The 23132-nt window shown below is 37.4% G+C and overlaps 1 protein-coding gene across 1 annotated transcript in view; it reads right to left on the minus strand.

The window, feature by feature from the left end:
- Window positions 1–20134, minus strand: part of ncana (neurocan a) — a 32389-nt gene extending 12255 nt beyond the window's left edge. Inside the window, exons 1-8 of the mRNA XM_065271279.2 lie at window positions 19870–20134; window positions 9607–9680; window positions 5777–6151; window positions 4788–4962; window positions 3351–3478; window positions 2145–2426; window positions 871–999; window positions 254–703 (exon numbers count right to left, since the gene is read on the minus strand). Coding sequence (XP_065127351.1) covers window positions 254–703; window positions 871–999; window positions 2145–2426; window positions 3351–3478; window positions 4788–4962; window positions 5777–6151; window positions 9607–9673 — 1606 coding nt within the window. The 5' untranslated portion in view covers window positions 9674–9680; window positions 19870–20134. The remainder of the gene's footprint in view (window positions 1–253; window positions 704–870; window positions 1000–2144; window positions 2427–3350; window positions 3479–4787; window positions 4963–5776; window positions 6152–9606; window positions 9681–19869) is intronic.
- Between the last annotated feature and the right edge of the window lie 2998 nt (window positions 20135–23132).

A 23132-nucleotide genomic window follows, 5' to 3' on the forward strand; every position in this document is an offset into this window, starting at 1 on the left:
AGTGATTAACCTCAGACAGGCACAGATACTGGGATTTCAAAGCTGTTAAAAGACGTAATGGAGCACCTGATGTGATAAAAGGATTGTATAACAGTATCCGTATTAATGATGAAGACAGAATGAACCTGCTCACTGATGTCTGATGCTCAATGTGAGTCACACAACTACACCTCTGGACTTGAGCTTGATGTTTTATGTAATCCTCCAGTTTAAAAAATAAACACTAAACAACACAAAACATTTTTATAGTCACCTGAGGGAGAAGTAGCTGTAGGTTTGTTGTCCATGACAGTAGCTTGTGTGACAGCTTGCGTGCTCTCTGTCACGGTGTCCACCTCACCTCCTGTCAGGTATCTCCAGGGTTTCCACAATGAGCTGACGATGTTCGTAAGGGAACTCTTGCCATTAGACTGTGTGGTCTCTGTGATGGACTGACCTGACAGATCTTCATCCTCTTCCTCTCTGGCTGAACCACCAGGACTCTCAGAAATGAGATCTGACCTCAGGGCAGGGAACGTCTGTTCAATGTCCGGGAACGAGTCCAACTGGCCGCTCCAGTCCAGAGACGTGTCTTCGGCTCTCAGACGAACGGTCAAATACTCAGCCGATAGCTCAGGAGGCTCAGCGGCAAAGTGGAGCTCTTTGTCCAAATCCACCTGTCCGGTCCAGTTAGTAGGCTGAAGGTCAGACAGATCTTGATCTCCTTGAAAACATTTCAATACAAGCTGCTATTAAAGCTTTGGCAGTGAACTATTTAATTTACACAAATCTCCAGAAAGTGAGCATCATAACAGAGGAACATTCTCACTGGCTAAGACAATGATACAGAAATATCTGTTAACTGGTTAATGTTTTCAAATAAAGTTGTACCAGTAGATGAGGGAGATGAGGGCACATCTTCTGCTTTCTCCTGTGATCCATCCACGTCGCCGGTCATGTACTTCCACGGCTTCAGTAAGGACTTAACAATGCTGCTGAGAGCATCCTCTGATTTCTTTTCTGTTGACATATGAATAGAAATTCAATTAGATTCTCTGGTATAAAAGCCCATTTCTCAAATCTGTACTATACTCTAGAGGTCTTCACAGATTCACATAGATCTGAAAACCCGAGGTTCGACTCGAGCAGGTTCGGGTCTAACAGTGCGTTCACACCAGATGCAATTGAAGCAAATAAATTGCACTTTTTGCATGTAGTTGGATGCTTAAACAATTTGACAAGCAACAATGATTTTGTCCTTCATTGTTGTTTTGTATTTCTGCGTCCACTCACTCCGTCATAATCATGTTATTAATAGAGGAAGCTACTGATTGGTTAACGCGGCGTGAATATCCATCAAAGATCAGATTTTTCAACTTTCGCAAAATCATGTGTATATGCGTCAAACAACCGAACCGCTCAATTCATGTTAAACGTGTCATTTGCGCCACCTCATTTATGCGGATCGCACCACAGGATGTCTATCACGCCATAAGTTTCATGTGTGCCAGTTTCATATCAACGGCATCAGGTCTCGTTTTGCTTATCTAACCCAAGAAGACCCAAACTATCTGACGTGTGTGCATCGAGTCCATTTCCAACCCCTTCTCTGTTTGCCAAGAGGGCTTTTGACATCATGTGACTGGCGGTAGGTTAATTTTCGTTGAGACAGACCTGTCAATCTATTTTGAATATACACTGTAAGTGGTTACCTTGGTGTTGTCATCAGATAACAAATGAAAATAAATGGAGCAGCGCCAAATTGGTTGAGGCCACCGTTGTTTCTTTTTGTCTGACAGATGCAGACTGCACACACATACAGTAGGTGCCGTCTACATTCAGGTCCAGTGAAGTTTTAAAAATATTGCCACTAGGTTGGGTCAAATTTTCTTGGGTTTGTCTTGGGTCAAGTCTTTCTTAAAAAAATGTATGCATGTCAGGTTCGGGTAAAAAGTGATTCAGGTCATGTTGGGTCGGGTACATTTCTTTGGACCTGAGAAGACCTCTATAATACCTTTTATTATTTGAAAGGAATACCACGAAATGCATTTAACAAGCAAAATAAATAAAATGACTATCATGTTTATTTTATTTTTTTGGTTTCAACACACTACTAGATATATTAGAATCACAGGTGCACACTTCAGTATAATCTTACATCATACCTTGATAGCAGTATGCATCAAAGCGATCTGTCCTGTTGATGGGCTCTGCTGGTGTAAAGGTTCGGACACCCGGTTCGGCATCTGCACACCGTGAACGCTCTGTACTGACAGATGACCTCACGCTCCCATCAGCCAACCAACCGCCATCACAATGATCCAATCCAGACGTCCAGGCCAGATAAAGCTGCCCGACGGTCGCCAATCGGCCACCCAATGATTCACAGTGAGCCGCGGCCTCGGGATGAGTCAGTTTACCAGGGGCCGTGACAGAAAACACTTCACCTACAATACCAGAGATAAGCGGGCTTTTAATCAACCGATGTGTGGCAGAATGCAATCATAGACTGAATAATCTGATGTAAACTCTTGTCATTATATAGCTGCACATAAATGTTTCTGTTTCTCACACCAAACAAGGTTTTATGGTATCTTGAGGTTTAATTTTGCAGTCTAACAGTAACTACAACAACCAAATCATTCAGCATTATGTTAATGGCTCATAACCAAAGACATGACATTGACAACACATAAAGAAAAACACCTTACAGTTTCTGATGGTCAATCAAAACATCAAACCCTCCATTGAAGTAATAAGAGTTATCAGATAAAGAGAGAGACTAATGTTTCCCCATCACACAATCTTTCTCACATTGTGAACTGATGTTGTTGCCAATGGGCCGTTACTTCATTTTATAGCCAATCTTTACTCTCGTTTGCTTCATTTTGTGCCCTGATTACAAAGCTGCTTAGAAAACGTTTGTTCAGCTCAATTTAATCTTACTACACTTGCCAGCATTTTATTATTTATTTTAAAAAATGATGAATACAGCAGCTTATTTAAAACAAGTTATGCATGATTCAGACAGCACTGCACTGTAATACAATGATGTGATCGATAAATCATGTTATTAAAATAACTTCAACAATTTTGACTTTATAAGTAAAAGTTCCTCGTCACTAGACAAGATTTAAAAGTTAAAATGACTTTTACAGCCAATACGATTACACCAAAAACTTTAAATGATGTGACCGTGACAGGTGGTAATACTAAAATATTTAACAACATTTCCTTTTTTTTAAAATGAAATACTCTGAAACATTTTTTATTTTACAGTCAAACCTTTTTTATAATGATAATCTAACTGTATAACTTGATAAAGAAAATGTTTGTAAGAGCTCTATAGCTTTCATTTTACACAAACCTACCTTTCATCTCATTTACGAAACAATACACATCAAATAATTCAGATGGGTCCCGTTTCCCATAATTCCTCACTCCACGTGAATACTCTGTGTGTCCATAGCAACCGAGCTCAGGTCTCTGTATGGGATACCTGAAGAGAAGAGACAAAAGGTGAATAAAAGAAACCACTGAAGCCGGACATACTGTAGTTATGGTTTAGGTGTGGAGATTACTGATAGATCATTTCTATACAATATAATAAAAGAAATCTTCACTCAAGCGCACAACATTTAAAGTGAACGTTTCACAAGACTTTTTTATGATGATTTTTGGTGTCTCCAGAGTACATAAGTAAAGTTTTAGTGCATAATATCATCTAGATCATTTATTATATTACACGGCTCTCTGGAATGCTTGATTCTGATTGGTCAGTTGAGACATTTGCAGGTTCGTTCTTTTCAAATAATAACCGCTCCAAAGTAATAACGCATAGCCGGTACTACTTGTACGATTAAAATCGCTCCACGCCAATAAAGATCAATAAAGATTACTGTCTGTTTGGCGCCATCTTGTGACAAACACTCGACAACCACGACAAGACACAGAGAGCTTACTGAGACTGAACTTGACAAAATAGAGCATGACAGCTACGAAGCCAACACACAAAAAAATACAGAATGGGCATTAAAACTTCTCAAAGACTGGCTAAAAGAGAAAAAATGGAGACAAGTATGAAGCAGAGGATCTTAATAAGGTATTACGATCATTTTATGCATCTGTGCAAAGTTTCGCGGAAGGATAAAAATGTTAATTTAAAACAAATATGCCAATAAAATGTTTCAAATTCATATTCATGTCCGTTTTTTTTTCTTATGTGGCAACTAGCCGTGTAATAAGCGGGATAATGTAGAGGCAGCCGGCAGCCCTTCAGTGTGATACACCCTCCGCTTCGCGTCGGGTCCTGATCACACTGTCGGGGCTTATTTCCCGATAACTACCGGCTGCCTCTACATTATCCCTTACTTAAAATTGACACTTTGTAGGTGTGAGCAAAAGTGTGCTGTTTTTGGGTGTGTCCTTTAAAATGCAAATGAGCTGATCTCTGCACTAAATGGCATTGCCGTGGTTGGATAGTGCAGATTAAGGGGCGGTGTTAATATAATAAGATCCCCTTCTGACATCACAAGGGGAGCCAAATTTCAATTAGCTATTTTTTCACGTGCTTGCAGATAATGGTTTACCAAAACCAAGTTACTGCATTGTTTTTTTTCACATTTTATAGGTTGATAGAGGCACCAGGGATGTCATCTACACGTTTGACTGAATGTTTCCCAGAATACTCATTTGCTTAGAAATACAAGTTGAAATGCTAAGATCAACAGAAAAAAGGCAAATGAACATTAAACATTGTTGTAATCTGTTAATGAATAATATGAACGTCTGTGATGTCATCCTCTGACCTGACAGTCTGATCTTTCAGCCATCCGGCTGCGCAGCTGTTGAGTCCTGAGTGAAACGCAGCCCACAGTTGTTCTGGAGCGGCAATATCACCAGAATTCTGTTCACACGCATCAACAGCATCATCAAAAGAGAGCGAATATCTGTCAGACACTGCTCGATAGTGAAACACAACACCTGAAAACACAAACACACACACACATTATTGAATTACAACTGAAACATTGTTTCTGTAAGCACTCGTGCAAATGTTACTGCTATTGAACTTCATTAAAGAGATAGTTCATGAAATAACATTTCCCCCTTAAACATTTTTAAATGATCTGCCTTGTTATCTGTTTTTGTGCAGGAGGGTCAGTAAGACATTTGACTTCATTCTCACCTGTAGATTAAACATGAAAGTTAAACCTCAAGTCTTTAAAAAGACATAAGTCACACATCTTTAATGCAGACGGATGACACACGTGAATGATTTATGTGCAGTTGATGTTAATGTCTCTCATTAAAGCACCTGTTCTCTTAATGATCTTCATGAGAGATCTTAAACAATCAATCAAACACTTCTCATTAAAGAGTCATGGCACGTTAACATCGTAATGAATCTGATACAGAGCTGAAGAGAGATGGAGAAAAGAGAAAAACACAAATTAACATGATAGTGAATGAATGTAATGAGGGGTTAAAGCAGCAGATCTTTAGAGACCATCAGCAGTACTTCTGAATCATTCATCTGAAACTGAAACTGATGGTCGATCTATCGAGTGCACAACATCTCTAGAGTTTTGAGGAAACATCACTGAATGTTTGAAGAGTTCTAAACACTTCATTTTGGACACGATACTCTAGTGTATGGTGAACCAATATGTTGTATACTCATGTGTGTGTGTGTTTAGGTGTATGTGTGTTCACGTGTATGTGTGTTCACGTGTATGTGCGTTCACGTGTATGCGCGTTCATGTGTGTGTGTGTTTAGGTGCTGTGTGGATCTGACCTGTGATCTCCAGGTTGACTGTATCTTGCTCATATTTGTCTCCCAGGGCGACGTGGCAGCGGAAGATGCCGGAATCATTGGAGCGCAGGTGTGATAGTGCCAGCGATGCGTTCAGTTGATTGACAGAGTAACCGGGGAGATTGACCCGTCCCGCGTAAGCCTGGTGTACTCTCACCACCCCGTCCCGGGCGAACAGAACCGTCCTCTCCTGCTCTCCTGAACCTCGGGTCCAGTGAATATACGGGCCGTGACTCGGAGGAACAGCAGGTGACAGAGTAAAAACACACGGGAGGAGAGCGGAGCCTGCTAATGGCTGTCGCAAAGAAGGATGGGTGACTTTTCTGACAGTAACGAGAGTCTCTGCTTGAGTCAAACCTGTAAAAAAAAGAGAAAATAAACCGTTAAAATGAAATTAATTATACAGCTGATGGGTGTGTAATGTTAATGTTAACGCTGCCACAAAGTAATTCTGGCCATTATTTCTCCCAATTTCACAATAAACGACTCCAAGATTTCTGTCTGAAATAAATGTAAACTCTTAAGTTCGCCTCAACACTGTTTTCTGGAGGAATTGACAGATTGTTAGATTTAGAATTGGGTTAGTAACTTTTTTGGAGATTTTCTTTTCTCAAACTATTATTTCACTAATTTGTGGGGTAACAAATTGGTAGGGTTTGAGTTAAGGGTAATTTGGAGTTTCAGTTAAAACATTGATCCAGGACCAACAAAAAATTTTGATCTTACTTTGTGAAATCACTGTGACCCTATAATGATGGGGGTTGGTTTTTGTTAGCTAGGGGATCTACGGTAGTCTATATTTCCACTATTATCCACCAGGTGATGCTCTTACCCAACTTATAAAACACCAAAGCATCCACTGATCCAAAAACAGTAAAATCTCTGTGTATGTTCATGTTGTGTATGATCATTGCTCTGAATCTGATCTCTATCAAAAGTCCTTCACAAAAATGCAATTATCTCAGCTTTTTGAAGAAACCTACCCATATTTGAGAGGTGATAAAAAGAGAACAAATGAAGATAGGATGAAACTAATTTTTGTTTTAAAGCAGAGGGTCTGTTCTTTCATTTGATATATTGTTTGTTTATATATTTAAAGAAGAACATTTTCTGAAAGGCATTAAACTTTTATGAAAATCATTAAAAATAGTGACGCTGGCTGGCAAAAAAAAAACCTTGCAGGGAAAGTGTTAAGAAGCATATTCATATAAACATGACAGTAAATAAACTAAAAAGCGTGAGACTTTCCATTAATGGCTGAATGAAGGTGAAGGTGCTGGTGTATTGTACTGTACCCAAATGTGTGTTTCAAAGCTCATGTCTATTACACTTTTTCTTACTCATAAATGCACATACTGTACAAACATTAAATTAAAACAAACATTAAATAATCTTGGAAGAGCCGTCCCTTCTCCATTTGTTGGATATTATTGCGACTGGTTTAAGTGATTTTAATTCATCCTAAGTATGTTGTCTCCCAAAAACATTTTTGTCAGATCAATAAGACATGTTATCTTATATAGAAAAATTGAGTATAGACTGATTTTTCTGATTTCTGGAATCTATCATCAGGGGTTTGGGAAAGCACGTGCGTTGTCGTGGTTATGCTTCTGCACAGAACTTAACTTCCTTGTTTAATGGTCTGGTTAGTGGTTAAACTGAACTCTGGAACAAATATCTTGTTGAAAATAACAAATGTTTTGGTTTGCTAAAGATGAGGGGAGACGGCGATCCTTACTGCTATGTGAAGGGAGGTTTAGCAGCCAATCTGTAGTTAAGATTATATAGATTATAAACACATTTTAAACATTAACTATGATTTAAACCAAGGTAATCTACTTGTTGTTTATTTTGCTTGTTGTTATTAGAAATAAACTACTCTAAAAGGACTCTGTTGTTATTGATTCTTTGCAGAAGTTATGTATGTTCCACGAAAGCTATTTGTTTAGGTTGTTACTGCTGAAACCCTCAATAAACAGATATATATATATATATATATATATAAATATATTGATAATAAATGTACACATATACACACACACACGCACACACATGAGAGATGTGTTACAGCTTCATGTATTAGTTGTATAACACACAGCAGTAGTTTACATCTCTCATCATCTTTAACCGTGGTAACAGCTGCTCAGTAACCCGGAGAGATGGAGGAGGGCCTTTGGTTCAATAAAGTAAATCAGATTCAAAAGAACTGAAGTCAGCAGCTGTCTGTAAACTTAGTGATAACAATAATCATTAGTTTTACTGAGTCATCTAATAAATGTTTGTTTTCGCGTAACAAAAGATTTAGTGAATAGAAAATATCTGAAAACAGTGAATGAGATGTCCTGGATGTGTGCATGTGTGTGTGTATTCAGTCTCATTGTCTTTAATGACTGTGAAATCTGTTCATTATCAGTGTTAGTAAAGCTACTGTAAAACTCTTATAACACACATTCATGAAACAGACAGAGACACTGTTTGTAATCTTGCCAACAGATCAAACTCTATATAACATCTGCTCTATATGAGTTATAAATCATCCTGGACAGAGAGAAAGAGAGAGATTTCCCATCATCCCTAAAAAAACAGCCACCCATTATAAAAGATGTTAATGAACAGGTGTTGTGAAGCAGACAATATAAAGATTTGCCTGTAAAGCATCATATGGTCGGTCACACACATTAAAGTGTTAAAGCTATGGAAGGTGGCAGATGGGTTACGTCCAACACAAAGAAACCACACAGATCCACATCTACAGAGACACTGGGCTATCTCAAAATAAATTACAGTGTGTTTTCAGTAAGCTTAAAGTCCGATGTTTTCACAGTTTGTCACACTATAGAAAAATGTGATATCATCCACCCAGATAAAGTTGAATGATTTAATTAAAAGAGTTATCAAAAACAGACCGGATTCTCTGCTGTGAAGCGCTGGGGGCGTGTCCACTGTCAACACTAAAACCACGGCCACTCGCGGGACAGCTGGCGTCTCTCTCAACATTCAAGCACCGCTACAACCTGAATGGATGCTCGTGATTGTGTTAGGGGTCATCCACCCACCATTTTATTCCCGCCCAAATAATCACAAAAATCACTCCACAATTCAATACTACATAAGACATCATGACATGAATCTTTAACAGTTATGGCAGATGCGGTCATAACAAATGCTGAGTATACCATAGATGAGGTTTTATTTAGGATACAGTCTATCGACAGAAATAAGTTATATAATTTTTTTTTTACTTTTACTTTTATTTAAAGGTGCCAAAGAATACATTGTAATAATCTGTTAAATTGTTTTCTGATATCTACACAGAAGGTTTGTGGCTTTATTAAGTGCAAAAATGATCCAGAAACTGTTTTAATATGTCCATTTACCCTAGGATTTGTTCTTTGAGTGAAATGGTCTATTTTTGCCCTATTTGGAAGAGTCATGAATAATAATGTTGAGCTCTGCTCTGATTGGCTCTGCTCTGATTGGCTGTGCTCTGATTGGCTCTGCTCTGAGGCTCATGCCCGTAGCTCACATTACTAAACATGTAGTGGTGTACGTTTCAGTCTGTTACATCACAGTTGGTGTAATGTTGAGATTGGTCTGTTTTCCAGCGCTCTTTTGCATGCACAAGGTTTACATAAGAAGGAGGAAACAATCGTGTTTGAGGTTCATGATGTCATTACCATGTACACAACTCTTATTATTCATCTATGCCTATAAATACAGTTTTATATTCTACGGCACCTATATTTCTATATTATAACACACAAGAGCATGTTAACATGTTTGGTGTGATGTGTTTTATTAATAATACTCACAACAGCAGGAGAACATGAGCAGAACCCACAGCAGAACCTGCAGACCATCACTGATCAGACACAACATCCTTCACCTAAAGAGAGAGAGAGAGAGACAGAGAGAGAGAGAGACAGAGAGAGGGGGAGAGCAGAAAACATGAAAAAAAAATAACATATTGAAATCACCTCTTTAAAAATGCATTAAAATCACATAGATATCCAGTATGAAGATTCAGTATGATGCAGGACAGGAGTATAACAGCAATCACTGAATCCTGATAACACAGACTGAAAGTGTTTAGTGAAATTCATGCACACACATGCGCGTACACACACGCACACACGCACACACACACACACACACACACACACACAACAAATATAGTTATGTTATATTGTTATATTGTTATATTTCTTAAAGAAGTTTCAATGGTTGATAAACTGTTAGAAAGTAGAAAAAAGATCGGCACACTGTTATATTCCCTTTATTTCAAAAAGTTTAAAAACAGCAACATTTCGGTCAGAGACCTTCGTCAGGCACACACAAGCATAGGTCATTGTACAAAAAGCCGTTAGAGTTTTGGTAAAAAACAGCTTTGTGTAGATGTCACCTGCTGCATTAAGATATTATAACACCCTTAAATATCGAATCTTTAAACGTGAATGGATGTCGTAATAAAGAAAAGAGAAGTGCACTTTTCAAATTTTTGGCTTTTAAAAGGTCAAGTGTGATATTTTTGCAAGAAACACACCGTATATATAACATATGAAACATATGTTAAACCAGGCAGAATGGCTAAGTGAATGGAATGAATGGTGAATGGTTCCAGTGTAAGTGCTGGAGAAGCTGTTCTCATATCAGGAAGAGTTCAGGGGAATGCTTCCAATATGATAGAAATTATTCCTGGAAGAATGCAGCGGGTAGTTATTTTTTACAAGTCTGTCTTTTTCTCTTATTAATGTATACCGTTCCCAACCATCTTAATTCCACAGGAGCTCTTAACTCTTTCGCCGCCAGCATTTTTCATGATTGTCACAAAAGTTTAATGCCTTCCAGAAAATGCTCCTTTTTAAATATATAAACATACAATATATGAAATAAAAGAACAGACCCTCAGCTTTCAAACAAAAAATCTGTTTCATCCTATCTTCATGTGTTCTGTTTTTATCACCTCTCAAATATGTGTAGGTTTCATCAAAAACACCAAATTTTGAGCAAAAAGCTGAGATAATTCCATTTTTGTGAAGGACTTTTGATAGAGATCAGATGCAGAGCGATCTTTAAAACATACACGGACATACAGCTGTTTGCCCTAGGGCAATACTTCCGGTTTTTATAAGTTGCATAAATAATAACATTATTGCCAAAGAAAATAAATTTAGGAAACTGGCGCCCTATTTCTCTTTTAGGGATAGATTACAAAATACTTTCAAAGACATTAACAAACCACTTGAAAAAAGGTTATGACTTCAATCATTTATGAAGATCAGTCCTATCCTATTGTATTGTATTCTAGGATGTTCCATCTTTGATAATCTGTCTTGTGCGAGATTTATTGCACTTCACTGAGATTTATGGACTTGATGTGGGCCTTTTGTCACTTGACCAGGAAAAGGCATTTGACAGAGTTGACCACGGATAACTTTCAATGCCTTGTCAGCCTTTAGGTTTGGAGAACAGCTCATTACATGGATCAAGATGCTTTATACAGATGTTTTTAGTATGTTAAAGATAAATGGAAGATTAACAAGGACTTTTCCTGTGTGTAGAGGTGTATGACAAGGATGCATCCTCTCAGGACTCTTAAATGTAATATCTATAGAACCTTTGTTAAGAGTTCTAAGAGAAAAGCTACAGGCTATTTCAGTCCTCAATCCCAATATATCTGAAACAACTACAGTAATAATGCTGATGATGTTACGGTCATAATAAGATCTCAAGAAGATATTTTCCACTTGAGCAAGTGTCTGGATTGGTTCCAAAAACCATCTTCAGCCAAGGTGAATTGAAATAAAACTGAAGCATTACTTTGTGGTCATTGGTGGGAAGAAGTTCCACATCACCTTCCACAATAATGCCACTGGAATACAGGGGGATTGAAAATCCTTGGAGGGTTTTTTTGGTACCCAACAATATATGGCAAGGAATAGGGATGGAGTAGTCGCAAAGGTTCTAGAAGGATTGAAGAGGTGGAGTTGGATTCAGCCACAATTATTGTAAAGAGGCAGAGTTTTAGTTATAAACAACCTTGCGCTTCAATGTTGTGGCATCGACTGACTGTTTTAGATCCTCCAGCTGGACTTTTGCAGCTACTCCAGAAACATTTTGTGAACTTTCTCTGGGGAGGACATCATTGGCTTCATCCAGGCATACTAAATCTACCTGTGTTTTGAGGGTGGTCATGGGCTCATTGATCTAATCTCTAAATGAAAAGCTATGAGATTACAATCGGCTTAAAAACTGTTGTATAACAACGATCCACATCAATGGATTATGTATGGTTTAGCAGTATTCAAACAATTATTTCTAATGTCTAACAATGTAATCGAAGGTTTGGGTATTAATGGGTTCTATCAGTCTGTATTAAGAGCATGGAGTATATTTAAGGTGGAACTGACATCCTGCTAACTGTACACAACACTGTGACAGATCAGGAGTCAAACCCTGATCATACTGAAACACAAACACGCCATCAATCATGATAATAAATGATCTTTAAACTGAAACTTGAGGGAGAACTGGTGAAGTCTATCAACAGAAAGTACAGATGAAGACCCACATAGAGAAACTTTCATCTTTGTTCAATTCAGCAAATTTATAGAGAAATACCAACATTTCCAGACATCAATAAAATGACAGACTGTGGAAATGACACCATATTCCCATGTGAAACAATTACTGTCTGAATATATTTACAGGCATGGGAATGTTGTGCACCTGCTCAGTTTGACTCACATCTATCGCCATTCAAATGTCAAATGAGTTTCTGAATGAGCAAGCAGCTCTCTCTCTCTCTCTCTCTCTCTCTCTCTCTCTCTCTCTCTCTCTCTCTCTCTCTCTCTCTCTCTCTCTCTCAATTCAATTCAATTCAATTTCAATTTAAAGAACTTTATTGGCATGATTGTGTCACTTACAATATTGCCAAAGCATTATACATAAAACGAGAAACATACAATAACACAATATTAACAAACATTAAGGTGCAATTAAGCTAAGGTGCTGGGTGATGGATGAAGTACTACTGCAAATAAAATAAAATAGAATCAGAGGATATTTACAATATAAAGTTGACTTTGAAATATAAACATATGAAGTATACAAATGTACATTTATGGAGGCACATGAGAGGTAAAATAAAAGTACTGTACAAGATCAGGGCTGTGGATTATTTCTGATGGTGTGTAACTGATAAATGAATTTAGCAGCAACTGATGGGTGTCTCTCTCTCTCTCTCTCTCTCTCTCTCTCTCTCTCTCTCTCTCTCTCTCTCTCTCTCTCTCTCTCTCTCTCTCTCTCTCTCTCTCTCTCTCTCTCTCTCTCTCTCTCTCTCTCTCTCTCTCTCTCTCTCTCTCTCTCTCTCTCTCTCTCTCTCTCTCTCTCTCTGTACTGTATACTCAATTGTCGTTGCTCTGGGCATTTAGCATTTCAATTCCTAAAGGATTCAGCATGGTCTTTGTCCGGAGTGATTTAAATCTCATCAGTTAGCTCTGCTCTTTACAGTCTTAACTACAATCACAAAGACACAACTGAAGTCTCTTGACTTTAACCAGCAACATTACAGACACTAATGAACTATAATCAAAAACTTCTGCTGTACACAGATTAATAAACAGACAGCATGAAGAAGAAGCTAATTATCTATACCAGGGGTTCTCAAAGTCCGGACTCCGGTCCGGATCCGACTGGAACTTGATCCGGACCCGCGTCCACTTCATAGTACAAGTGCATTAATTTCCATGTGATTGATTAAATGTGTGCATTTGCTACTTTACAAATGCATATTAAACTTGTAAACCATTCGTTTAGTTTTCTTTTCTTTTTAGATTTAAGAGTAGTCCTGGTCCGAAAATAAAACGAGTTATTAAAAACTTTCCTGTGTCACGCTGTAGCCATCACACCCAGATATTATGCACAGCTACTTCATGTACTACGGCTTTTGATCATTAAGTCCTTATCAATCTGAAATCACTGTTGGTTTGAGTCGTTTAAAACATGCATTTGAAAAAGCAACACTCGTCAAACATAAACTTTATTATCATGAAAATACCTGAAAAGGTTTGAAGAACAGCAATATAAATATAACCTTAAGACATTTCCTGGAGCTGCGTGTGTCTAGTTCTTCGTCTGCAGCGCATATTAAGTTTCTGCCCGAGAGCGCCCCTTGGCTTTTGGATGTAGCGGCATTTCACCGTAATTCATTGAGAAGCATAGCAAGCATGTTGTGTCGAAGTCTGTTCCCACTATTTTTCCCTTCAGTGTAGTGTTTTTATAGCGTTTTTATCACGTTATACGTTTTATTATTTATATATTTAAAGTTTTAAATAAATATCTATATGTGTGCATTTCTGTAATGTATCTGTATTGTTCTTAATGGTAAGTCAATTATTTTTACAGTATGAATCATATTATATGTATAATATATATTTATTATGTATGCAAACATAACATTTAAAAAACAACCAGTAAAGAAAAAAAAAGAAAAAGACAGGCTATATTTTAAAAGAAATACCCTAATAGAAAACTGTCAAATGTATGAAATATTTAATAAATTGTATTATAAAATACATGATATTATTGCCTTTTAGTATAACAAATTCAAATCTTTAATAACGTGATGAAAACGCTATAAAAACACTACACTAAAGGGAAACATAGGGGGAACTGAGTTTGACACAACAAGCATCATCAGCCAATTTATAGGTGCACCCCTAATTTTGGTCAGTGTCTCTGCCTACCAACCACACTTTTTTTGCCATGGTTTATGCATCTGATGGAAAACAAACAGTGCCATTTCTCTCATTAGGTTGCTCTGTATCTTGCACCTGGTTACTTTTGGCATATTTCTTGTGTTTATGTTTAAAAAATGTTTTTACTTTAAATGCAAAATACACTTGTTATGTTTTTCCCAAACCATTTGTGTTGATTAACAAATGATTTACATAAAGTTATTACTATGCTTGACAATTTTTGTAGTAACCATTTTTTCCGGACCTATGAAAATGATGAGAATTCAGAACCCCTGATCTATACCTTCAACTCAACATAACATGTCACAAAAAACTTCAACTTCAAACAAAAGACTAGATGCATTGTCTGTTTGAACTGAAAGCATGCATGCAACTGCAAATGAGGAGATAAAACAATAAATATTTCCCTATTAAATGAAGTTTAGCTGATCTTTAGAGATTAAAAGTCCATTCAATATCTTTCATGAGCTGAGCTGAGGGAAAATACAATAAACCTAACATGAAATTTACAAAAAGATCATTAGATCACACAAATCAGCTTACAGACATCCAGAGAGACTGACGGACAGAAAACACGTCTCGTCTCGTCTCGTCTCATCTCATCTGCATACACACACACACACACACACACACACAACACACACACACACACACACACACACACACACACACACACACACACACACACACACACACACACACACACACACACACACACACACACACACACACAGGTCTTAATAATGCTACTGTACTCAAATGTACAAATGGGTTTGCAGAAGAAACATTTTAGGAAAACATTCAGGAATAAATCAGGCACAAGACTGACACTTGATAATCTCCTGAGCTCTAAACACATCTCATCTGGTTCAGCAGATCACCGCTTATCTCTTAAATTAATCCTGATCCAACCACACACATACAGGACATCACTTCATTCAGCTGGTGGGTAAAACTCATTTTATCTTACTACTGACTCCATCTACATAAGAAACTTCTGTGTAAATCATTCAACCTCTGCACTGAATTAAATATAACAAACTATGTAAGACTGTTTCATGAAGGATCTTTAAAACAAACAATACATCAATCAAAATAATAAATCACCTGAAACTAATCACTGGACGAGGAATCCAAAGAGAAACAAACACATTCAAGGTTTCCCCTTTTTCCCAAAACCTTTGTTAGGTACAACCAACAATGAAGATGAGTCAGGCGTGATAGATGAATCCAGTGACAGACAGACAGACAGACAGACAGACAGTATGTGTAAGATATTATAATTCACATCACTCTCCAAATTGAGTGTTATTGTGTACAGTATGTCAACATTTTTACTGTAAAGCCAGCATCTGATGATGAACCTCTCATTGTGGACCAGCTGGAAAACCAAACGTTAACCGGCTGTCTGGTTTCCATGGTTACTCTGGAATACCGGGAGCCCTAAACTAACCATGTAAAAATGATCTATTGTCTTTCATACCAGATGAGGTGATGGTCTGTATGCTCACACAAGATCTTTAACTGTTGGGTTCATTTCACATACTGAATAAAAACAACATAGTGATATAATAATGATTACATTGCACTGATCTGACACTAAATGTGTTGGGTTCACATATTAATCGAGTCGTGTTCAAATCAACCACAACACATTAGATTGAGTTTTATCATCATCATCATCATCATCTGTCTGTGTGTTAGATGAAGAGAATAAAGAGTGAGATGTCTTTGTCTGAGGGATTTTCTGATTGATTGAGGGGGTTGGGAAAGACCTGCAGTACAACAACAGAAGAGGTCCAATCAAATCCTGAGAATAAGAGGCTGTTTACACTTGGCATTAACATGCGTTTTCATCGATCGGATCACAAGTGGACGACGTTAATGCCAGGTGTAAACGGTGTTCAAAACGTTTTGACCGCGTCCACTTTCGACCACTTTCAACCACATTCAGAGGTAGTCGAAACCACTTTTGATCGGATCGCTTTGGATTCATCTAGATTATGGTGATATTTGTGTATAGATGTATAAAAACAAACTGTGAGTTGTCAGGTTTAAAATACTTATGAACCTTAACAAAAATAAGACACACTCAGACCACGAATGGGGTGTATAATATTCTGCAGGGAGAACCCATATTGAGATGTCTCATCAGAAAACACTCAACTGTCTCTCGATCTGAGCTTCTCTGCGGACTGTATTTATTTAGGTTCTAATCACAGGGTTGGTTCATTCCAAAGGTCGAACCTCACAAACCTTCACAATGGTAACAACATCACACATTTTCTAAGTCTAGAAGAATAGGATTGTCTACATTCTACCAAAAACAAGATAGTAACTTGATGATGTAGCTTGAATATGCAGTAATAAAAGGTTGTATGATAACAAGGGAACATTCTACCCACTATTGAGTGACGTTAGACGGGTCAGATGTTGTGTTAGTGTGATTGTATTATGAGGACTGTTCAGTGCTGAAATCCATTCATGTCACATGTACACCAATCATACTTCACATACTATCACTACAGTACTCCACTGCATTGACCCTACAGAGATTAGTGTGCTATGTAGTCTGTTTCCCATAATGCAATGCAACTTCATTCAGTTCCAGTATGTAATGAATAGAAGAAATATCAACACAATATTAATATTAACATCTTCTTTCACATTCATTATTAAATTAGACAGACAGATGTTAAGATCAACTTGACACCACTTGCTGAATCTATTGCGCTCATGTAACAGCACTGTCCTCCATTACTGTTTAAAACATTTATCAGCGCATACTGTTTCACATACTCTTTTAAATAGTAATACATCTCGCTTTCTCTTCATAAAACAGCAGAATTTATTGAAATTATTTAAAGGAAAAATATTTTAACAAAATGTATTACAGTGACCTTTTAAAGGTGATCTCACCTTAACATCTGTCACTTTAAAACATCAAATCAATTTCTTAAGAATAAACTTTAAATATTGTTGAACCTTTATCGTTGACTTAAAGTATGTTTCTCTCCAGCAGAGCATCAATTACTTTACTGTATTCCCAACAGCACATTTAAATGAACTTCTCTATAGTTTTCCAGCTTCACTTCAGGTTCATGAGATCAAGCAGCAGGACCGTTACGTGTATGTGTGTTTCCACTGAACATATTCATGGCAAGAACTGGGCTTAAATTTTATATTTATATTTATGCATTTCACAACTTCCCAGGCATTTCAGCAACACAATTATCATTATGTCCTAGCAGGGCCTTTGCAGTATTAGCAGCACCATACTCTACCACCTGACCTACAGGAACATATAGAGTCAATAATGCATTATTATTATTATTACAAATAAAACATCTAAAGGGTTTTACAGCCTGATGCCATTAAAAGCTCTCAGTCGCATGATGTAAAATAACTGAGCGTATATACTGTATACAATAACCACAGGATAAAGAGAAAAAATCTGGAAGAGAAAACAGGAAAGATTATATTTGACTGTGAACACATTCTCATTACAGACATCTGCTGTGATGTCCTCATGTGAGCTTACATTTATCCAGACAGACAGACAGACAGACAGACAGACAGACAGACAGACAGACAGAGTTAATTATGAATGATAAGATCTTTCATCCGTCCGTCATGTTCTTCAGATGTTTCCACACACGCGTGTTAGTTTGTGTTTCTTTGTTGTGTTATAGGAGGTTTCTAAGGTGTTGTAAGTGATATTTAACTTGTTGCTATGCATTTGCTAGGATGTTCAGGATGGTTGCTAGGGAATTGCTGGAGGGTTGCTATGGTGTTCTATGTGGCTGTTTACTGTCTCAAGTCAAGAGCCTGCAGCCTAAAAATCTCTCTATAATATTCTGCTCTCTATAGATTACAGTACAGTATAATAATGTGTGTGTGTGTGTGTGTGTGTGTGTGTGTGTGTGTGTGTGCGTGCGTGCGTGCGTGCGTGCGTGCGTGTGTGTGTGTGAAAGGACTTCTGCACTCCACTGCAGTATAAACAAATCAATAACTGAGAGCTCATTCATCTGAAGAACAACCCAGAAACATCACATCAGGTTCTGAACCAACAAGACGAAATACCTTACATCAAATACAAACAATGAACTGAACACACATCTGATGTCACAATTCATATATAATGAGCACTGACATCTGAAGACACACACACAGACTGAATCAGTCACAACAGATGTTTACATCCTTAAACTCACAACTAAAACAAAACTAAAAGTGTAAATGTAAATCAAGAGTGAAAGTGGGATCAATTCGAGAAATGACAATATGACAAAGAGATTGACAGCTGCAGGAGAGACAAGACAGACAGACAAACAGACAGAGACGAATACACTGCTGTTAAACAACTATTTTCATTTGTTCTATATTTCAAATCTATGTTTTTTTTTTACTGTGAAATGAATTTGAATACATGAATGTTTTTAATAGAAAATAAAGAGTCTTTCTAACTGAATAAATTAAATACTGAAGAACAAAGACACATCAGATGTGACCCGACCTTGAGCCTTCATGTCTCCTGAGTCACCCTGACCTCTTCACCCTTAAAACACTATTTCATCATCACCAGACCTCTACCCAATGAGATTACTCCTACGTATTTCATCCCAAACCAATTTAGTTCAATTTCTTTTGGGCCTTCAGCTTGTGTTTAAATGCAAATTTGGAAAATCCCAATTCACAAACCGTCCCAGAGGAAATAATGTTTGAGTATCCTGACAGACGTTTAGATGGCCCATGATTCTGATGTCATATCACTGCGGTCAGTGTCTTAGAGTCCACACGGCACGTGAAGAGGTGTTGAGATGAATAATAAATGTCTGCAGCTGATCAACTTCAGGACACAGAGGATGAGATCTTGTTTCTGACTTACTACACTAACTCGCATCAGAGATCTCAACAAAAACACCTGAACAAAATCAGCATCTTTTCTTATTATCTTACTGAACAAAGAAAACTTGATTACATTAAATTAAGCCTTGAAATCTTAGTTAAGTGTAATTCCATGTGCTTCTCTGTATGTTTATTATAAAATAAAACACATAATATACTTCAGTGTTGGGTAAAGTGGATATGATCAGAGATTTATAACAGAATCAAAGTCATTCATACATGCAGAAATGAAAACATGATCTCTAAATCCAGCTTTATGATGTAGGTGAGATTACAGACATCTACACCAGGGTTCATTCGGGTTTAGCCACAAAGGATTTAATGCAAATCATCACCAAACCCAAACAGATCATGAGATGATATATGTCAGATGAAACAGGTATCATGCACGAGAAGATTTCCTCTTACCTTGAGTTCAGTTGTCAGATGAATGAATCATAAAGATCTGAAGAGATGAGACTGCGATTCAATCTGAATCTCTACTGGAACTTCAGTCAGATCAGATCATTTAGCTCCACATTAAATCTGTATAATCTTCATGAACTCCCTCTGACCGTGAAGCAATGAAATCCGAGCTGCACAACGAGGGAAAGCCGTCACGAGCAGCACCGACGCGAGAGAGACGCGCAGATTGACGCGCAGCGGCGCCTCCGACCACTGAAGAGATCTGAGACAAAAGATACAGATGATGAGAAGAGCAGCAGACTACCTCCCTCCCTCCCTTCAGAGAGAGAGAGAGAGACAGAGAGAGAGAGAGAGAGAGAGAGAGAGAGAGAGAGAGAGAGAGAGAGAGAGAGAGAGAAAGCACTGAACACTTGCATGTAAAGGCTCTTAAAGGGTTAAACCACAAAATGATTATATACGGAGCTTTTGCTGCATTAATGACAAACTCACAGAAATATCTGCTAGTTAAACAAATATCTGTCATATCTCTACAGTTCATGGACAAAAAAGGAGACATTTCACAAAACTTTTAAGATTTTAAATAAATATTTGGTGCCACCCGACCTGAGTACATATGTAAAGTTTTAGCTCAAAATACCCCACAGATAGATAATTTATTATAACACATTAAAATGTCTCGTTTTCGCTTGTGTCCTTTTAAATGCAAATGAGCTGATCCATGCACTAAATGGCACTGCTGTGGTTGGATAGTGCAGATTATAAGATCCCCTTCTGACATCAGAAGGGGAGTCAAATTTCAATGATCTATTTTTTCACATGCTTAAAAAGAATGGTTTACCAAAACTAAGTTATTGAGTTGATCTTTTCCACATTTTCTAGTTTAATAGAAGCACTGAGGACCCAATTATAGCATTTAAACATGAAAAAAGTGACATATTCATGATATGTCCCCTTTAAGCACTGTAATGATTAATTGAGCATTATACCACAGGTCTTTTGAAAGCTTTATTCTGATTGGTTGAAAAAATGCTTCACTATTTTTCTATAAACGCACACCTGATCTTTCGAATGTCTGAAATAACCACCAGAGCAATACCTGTGGTAACCGTGGTATAAGAGGAATAATTGACTCCGGTCCTTTGATATATTTGAAAATAATGCACACCTGCGTTGTAACTTTGCGTCAAATAATTCAACATTCCTTACACACAAAAATCTCTATATAAAGAACATCTGTTGTTGTTTTTGTTGTGCTAAACACATTGTCAATGTTTAGGCTTCAAGTCTGAAAAAACTTGTTTATATGTGAGTCTCTGTGCTGTAGAGAGAAATAAAGCTGACTCAAGTACTGCAACCAATCAACTCTGAGACTGATATATATCCTCCTATACACAGAGAGAGACAGTGAAATAAGAAGAAATAAAATACCAAAATGAAACACATATTGACATAATGAGAGTACAGAGATAAATCTGTGATGATAGCACAGAGAAAAGAAAGAAACGTCTGAGAGATGAGAGATTACTGACTGTGCTATAACTGATGATGAGCTTTAATGTTAAATTAGACAGATATAAAAAGAGTGATTCTGACTATGACCAACTAACAATACTATAATACAATCAATAATATAACTTAGTGAAGCATACTAAGAGTGTAAACATGTTAAAAAAAACATGAATAAACTGTGCCTGAATACTAGAATGAATGATCCAATTATCAAAAACTAATCCAGAAAACAAGTTCATTATAACTTTATAAGATACTGTATATGTCAACAGATTCTTTAGAGAAATAATCAAATATAATCTCACAATTCTGTAACATGAACACCATGGGCCCTATCATACACCCGGTGCAATGCAAGTGTTTTTTGCTAGTTTCAGCCTGATGCAGTTATCATTTTCACGTTCAGCTTCACGTTTTTTAAATAGCAAAGACATTTTCAAAAACTATTGTTTGCAGTATAAAAGCTTTAGAAACCAAATGTTGCTTTACGTGTTTTTTCAGTTCCTAGGTTCTCTGAAGAACTGTCAATGCTTTTCTAAAGAATAAAAAACCGCTTCTGTAAAAGGCTGTAAAAGCTTTTTTGGAGCGGTTATTTTTAAGAAAGCTAAATTCTTCTTTCTCTGGGCAAACAGACAAACTCTTACAAAGGCCTTTGGTACTCAGTTTGCTAATTGGCACATCAGAGAGAAGACGGCAATAAAGCTCAGAGCTCAAGAGCTTCAGTCTGTAAGGCTTCTGACAGGAGACCCAACATTCTCACTGATACAGACAGACGGTTACCATGACAACAGTCCTCAACCGGACCTCACACCGGACCTCAGCATCTGTGAACTAGAATTAAGCAGCTGCATTACAGAGAGAGAGAGAGACATGACAGGTGCATGTGTGCATTATACCAAAACACCTGTGAGGATCTGAATCTTTTTAGAAGTTAAGCAAATAGCAAAGATCTTTGTCTCATATACTGCATCACATCATTGATTGTAAAGATCATTTCTAAAAACTCAACATCAATGTAAAGTGTAAATAGTAAGTACAGTGTTGTTTACCTGGCACAGCAATGCAATTTTAAATCTAAACCTACCAAATAAACACATAATGTGCTTTTAAGCTAAAGTACATGAAAGAATAACCATAAGCCTTCATTCACTCCTAAACCATTTGCATTTTAGAAGGGTTTGCAATAAAGTAAATTGATGTAATCAGATTTAACTTGAGCTATTTTAAACTGAATAAAACTTGCATTCTTTTATTGCAGCTCATGGACGGAAAGATTTCTAGTATCTGCATGTAATTTAGTTTTGACTGATTTCTGTTTAACTAAACTAATGATGATGATGGTAATGAGCTCACAGATGAAGAGAGGTCATGTGACATAGACCAGCTGTCGGTGAGGAAGCTCTCATTATTACACGCACGCACACACACACACACACACACACACACACACACACACACACACACGCACGCACGCACGCACACACACACACACACACACACACACACACACACACACGCACGCACTCACGCACAGAGAGAGAGACCCATCAGAACCGCTCATGACCAGAATACTAAACAGTGCAACACTTCATGTGTTTAATTGAGCATGTGTGAGGTGTTTTCTTTACTCAGCTGGATGGATAACTGGACTTATATTTTCCCACTTAACACACACACACACACACATAGACACACACACACATACACACAATAGCACTGTGAATGGTTGCCAGGATGTTGCTAGTCAGTTGTTCATG

Source organism: Paramisgurnus dabryanus, chromosome 6, assembly GCF_030506205.2.
Source record: "Paramisgurnus dabryanus chromosome 6, PD_genome_1.1, whole genome shotgun sequence".
NCBI lineage: Eukaryota > Metazoa > Chordata > Actinopteri > Cypriniformes > Cobitidae > Paramisgurnus > Paramisgurnus dabryanus.